Source organism: Neopelma chrysocephalum, unplaced genomic scaffold (genome assembly GCF_003984885.1).
Source record: "Neopelma chrysocephalum unplaced genomic scaffold, ASM398488v2 Primary Assembly neopelma1_43, whole genome shotgun sequence".
Taxonomy (NCBI): Eukaryota; Metazoa; Chordata; class Aves; order Passeriformes; family Pipridae; genus Neopelma; species Neopelma chrysocephalum.
Window position 1 is genome coordinate 4,844,443 of NW_020897702.1, and position 3,846 is coordinate 4,848,288.

At 62.0% G+C, this 3,846-nt stretch overlaps 1 protein-coding gene across 1 annotated transcript; it reads left to right on the plus strand.

Moving 5' to 3' along the window:
• Window positions 1-324: 324 nt before the first annotated feature.
• Window positions 325-3,552, plus strand: CDX2 (caudal type homeobox 2). The gene is made up of 3 exons (XM_027677815.1): window positions 325-823; window positions 3,056-3,201; window positions 3,385-3,552. The coding sequence occupies exons 1-3, from the start codon at window positions 325-327 to the stop codon at window positions 3,550-3,552; spliced, it is 813 nt and encodes a 270-aa protein (XP_027533616.1).
• Window positions 3,553-3,846: the final 294 nt, after the last annotated feature.

The following is a 3,846-nucleotide window of genomic DNA, read 5'->3' on the forward strand; positions in this document are numbered from 1 at the left end:
CAGGTCGCTGCCCTCTCCTTATCTTTTTAAATGCAAATCGTCTTTTAGGGGTAGTAGCTATATACCCAGCTCCTCTCCACGTCACCTGCCTTTGGTGTGTCTGGGCCATTACTAATAGAGCCTTGTAAACAATCGTTAATCATGTAAGGGCTGCTGGCCATTGGATTCGGACCGGGAGCGTGGAGGAGCGCGGAGCGCAGAGCGGGGCCGCGGCCCCTCCGCCTGCCCCCTCCCCGCCCCGGGCAGCCCGGCCCCACGCAGCAGGCGCGCCGCGGCGAGAGCCCCGAGCAGCATGTGGAGAGCCGCCGCCGGGGCACCGCCAGCATGTACGTGAGCTACCTCCTGGAGAAGGACGGGCCCATGTACCCCGGCCCGGTGCGACACTCGGGGGGACTCAACCTGGCGGCGCAGAACTTCGTGGGCGCCCCGCAATACGCGGACTACGGGGGGTACCATGTAAACCTCGACGGCGCCCAGTCCCCCGGCCCGGCCTGGCCCGCGCCCTACGCCGCCCCGCTCCGCGACGACTGGGGCACCTATGGTCAAGGGGCACCGCCGGCCGCCGGCTCTGTCCACGGCCTCAACGGGGGCTCCCCCGCCGCCCCCATGGCCTACAGTCCCGCCGACTACCACCACCACCACCACCCGCATGCCCACCACCACGCCGGCCCCGCGCCCCACTGCTCTGCCGGGGTCATGCAACCCCTCAACGCCGCCAGTGTCGCCGCCAGCGCCGTCCCCGAGCCGCTCTCCCCCGGTGGGCAGCGCCGCGGCCTCTGTGAGTGGATGAGGAAGCCGGCGCAGCCCCCGCTCAGCAGCCAGGGTAAGTGCGGGCCGGGAGGAGGCGGGCAGGGGGCTGCCCCGCCGACGGCTCCACCGGGGCGCCGACGGCTCCCCGTGCGACGTGCAGCGCGGGAGAGCTTTTTTTCGGGGAGAGCTTCCCGAAACAATACCCCCCCGAGGGTCGGTCCTCGGGAGCACAGGGCTGCCGAGAGCGGCTCCGCCGCGGTGCCGGGCCGGCTGCGGTAGGAGCGGCGCTTCGCCGGGGAGCAGCCGCTGCCGGCCCCGGGGGCTCTGTGCCCGGGGCGCGTTCCGACGGAACAGGGTGGAATGGCCCTGATCCCGAGGAAATGCTCGCTCTTCCTCCCACTGCTCCTCTCTCTTGCTTATAGCCACTTAGAAGATTTTTATAACCAATTATAGTCATATAAATCATCGGCCGGTGTCGCTCCGCATTTGTTTCTGAGTCACTGGGCGCCTGCCCTTTATTAACGTCTCGGTGCGGCCAGGCCTCCCAGGCGGCCGCCCGTCGATTCCTGCGGGCTGTGCCGTGCCCCTGGCCGGGCCGGACCGTGCCAGCGGGGCCGGGAGGTGTGAAGGCGTGCCCCGCCGGTGCCCCGGCGGCGGGAGGCCGGTCCCGGCTGCTGCGAGCAGGACGGGTCAGGCCGTGGCCGACGCCACACTCCCTTGTGATGTTAATACCCCTGCAGACCCTCTCTTTTATTCCCCCCCCCCCCCCCGCATCTGCCAGGAGAGTTGCGTGTCCCCCACTTTTACGCCTTCCACGACTGCTGTCTTCTCTTTTTCCTTTTTTTTTCTTTTTCTTTCTCTCGTTTTTGGTTTTTTTTAACATTTATATATAGTGGCCAAAAAAAAAAAAGTATGGCGACTTTGGCAGTAAATAACAACTTATGTCGTTCCCCTCTCATCCCCTGCCTTGCGCGACCGGCGGGAACGGCGGGGGCTCCCCGGACGGCTCGAAGGGGGGATCCCGGTTACTCCCGAGGCCGCCGCGCCTCAGTGCCCCGGTGCCGACCACTGGCAACAGCCACGTCCCGGGTGACGATGGCAGTGGAACTCTTACAGGCCCGTCGCTCTTCCCACAGCAGCCCGTGGTGTTCCCACAGTTTGAGCTTGTGCGGCAGTGGCCGGCCCCTTGTCTCCATTCAAATTCTGCCTTTGGAGCCAGTGTTTATGTTAATGTGCAGAGCTGGGGGGATGAAAGCGCCTGCCGCCATTTGTTCAGTAGTGGTAATTCAAACAGAATGTGGCTGTCATTAAGGCTTTGAGAAGGGTTTTTCTTTGATAAGATCTCCTTGTCCTGCATTGTTTGGGATTGTGTTCCCTATTCACTGGCTCTAGGGAGTTTTCTCTGATCAGGCTTGTATCTTTACAGGGTGCTTTTGTTGTGGTTTTCAGAGAGTTTACCTGAACAAAGTCAGCTTGCTAGCCATTAAGCACCTTGGGGGCAGAGACTCCCCTTCGGCTCCCTGGGGAACGGGAGGGCAGGGGACACAACCAGTTAAACAAGAAACCCTCGGGAGAAAGGAGGTCACCGGCTGCGGCGATGCACTCTGACCGGCCACTCTCTGGCATCCGCCTTCGGGTTTTCTTGGGATTTGGATTTTCGGGGTTTGGTTAGTTTTTTTTTTTTGTTAGTTGGTTGGTTTTTGGTTGGTTGGTTTTTGTTTTTAATTGAGCGCTCAAGTTGCACGTCACACTTCTGGGGTCTCCAAGATATCCCTTAAGTCTCTTCCCCGACGCCGCAGCAGAAATGGGGAAGCTGGGCCGGGACCCCAGGTGTCCCCGCTGCCGCTCCGAGTTCTCCGCCCTTAGATCGGTGTTTCTCGTTTAGAAATTAAATCCCCGGGTCCTGAAAGGGACTTTTCTTTCTTTCTCTTTCCCCCTCTCTCTATAAAAAGTTTGTTCTCGCTGGGGAAGGCAAAACAAAACCGAAACCCAACAAGTGCACAATGAAGGTGTCCCCGCGCAAGGCAGGGGCGTGTGGAGGGGCCAGGGCTGGCAGCTGAGGCTGAGAGCCTGCTCCTGGTTTGCCCTTACCTGCGGCACGCCCGCGATTTGTATCCCATTCCCCAACGAAGTGCAGAACGTCTTCTCTCTCCTCTGCCGCGCTCAGTAGAGCCCAGGGCGGGGGAAGAGAGCAGGAAGCCCAGGGGGTGGGAGAACTGCTCCTGATCGTTCTGCGCCACAGGGGGGAGAGCCACGACCAAAGCCTTTGGCTTTGACTTCTCAACCATGGCTTTTTTCTCCGCAGTTAAAACCAGGACGAAAGACAAGTACCGAGTCGTGTACACTGACCACCAGCGGCTGGAGCTGGAGAAGGAGTTTCACTATAGCCGCTACATTACCATCAGGAGGAAAGCGGAGCTGGCCTCCAACCTGGGGCTGTCGGAGAGGCAGGTCTGTCCCACGAGTGGCGCTCCCCACGTATGGCCGGGCTGCGCTGAGACAGGGATGCACGGGACGGGGCTGCACGGGGGGCGGGATGCGCCGGGTTGGGATGCGCTCTCGGTGCGAGCCCCTGAGACGGGTCACATCCACGGCAAACTGCCCCCCCCTCACTCCCGTGTCTCCCACCGGCAGGTGAAAATCTGGTTCCAGAACAGGCGGGCGAAGGAGAGGAAGATCAACAAGAAGAAGCTGCAGCAGGCGCAGCCAGGCGGCGCGGAGCCTCTCAGCCCCAGCGCCTCATTGCAGGGTCCCACGGCGGGGGCGGCCGCCGCCGGGCTCGGCCCCGCCGCCCCCCAGTGACAGAGGCCGGGGACAGCGGTGCAGGGACTGCTGGAGAGCGCAGCGGGGCCGGGCCGGGCCGGGCCGGGCTGGGGGGCACAGTGGGAGCGACCCCCCTCGATGCACTACACCGCCCCGCGGGGCCGGCCGTGTGTACAGGTGTACAGTGTATGTGTCTCGTCGTCCGGGGCAAGCGTGTCCATCGCTTTATTAATATTATTATTATTATGTTTGGGTGCTTTTTTTACCCCAGAATTTGTTAGATAAAATGGGGGCACTGCCTGCCAGTCAACCCCCGGTATATCTCAGGGATCG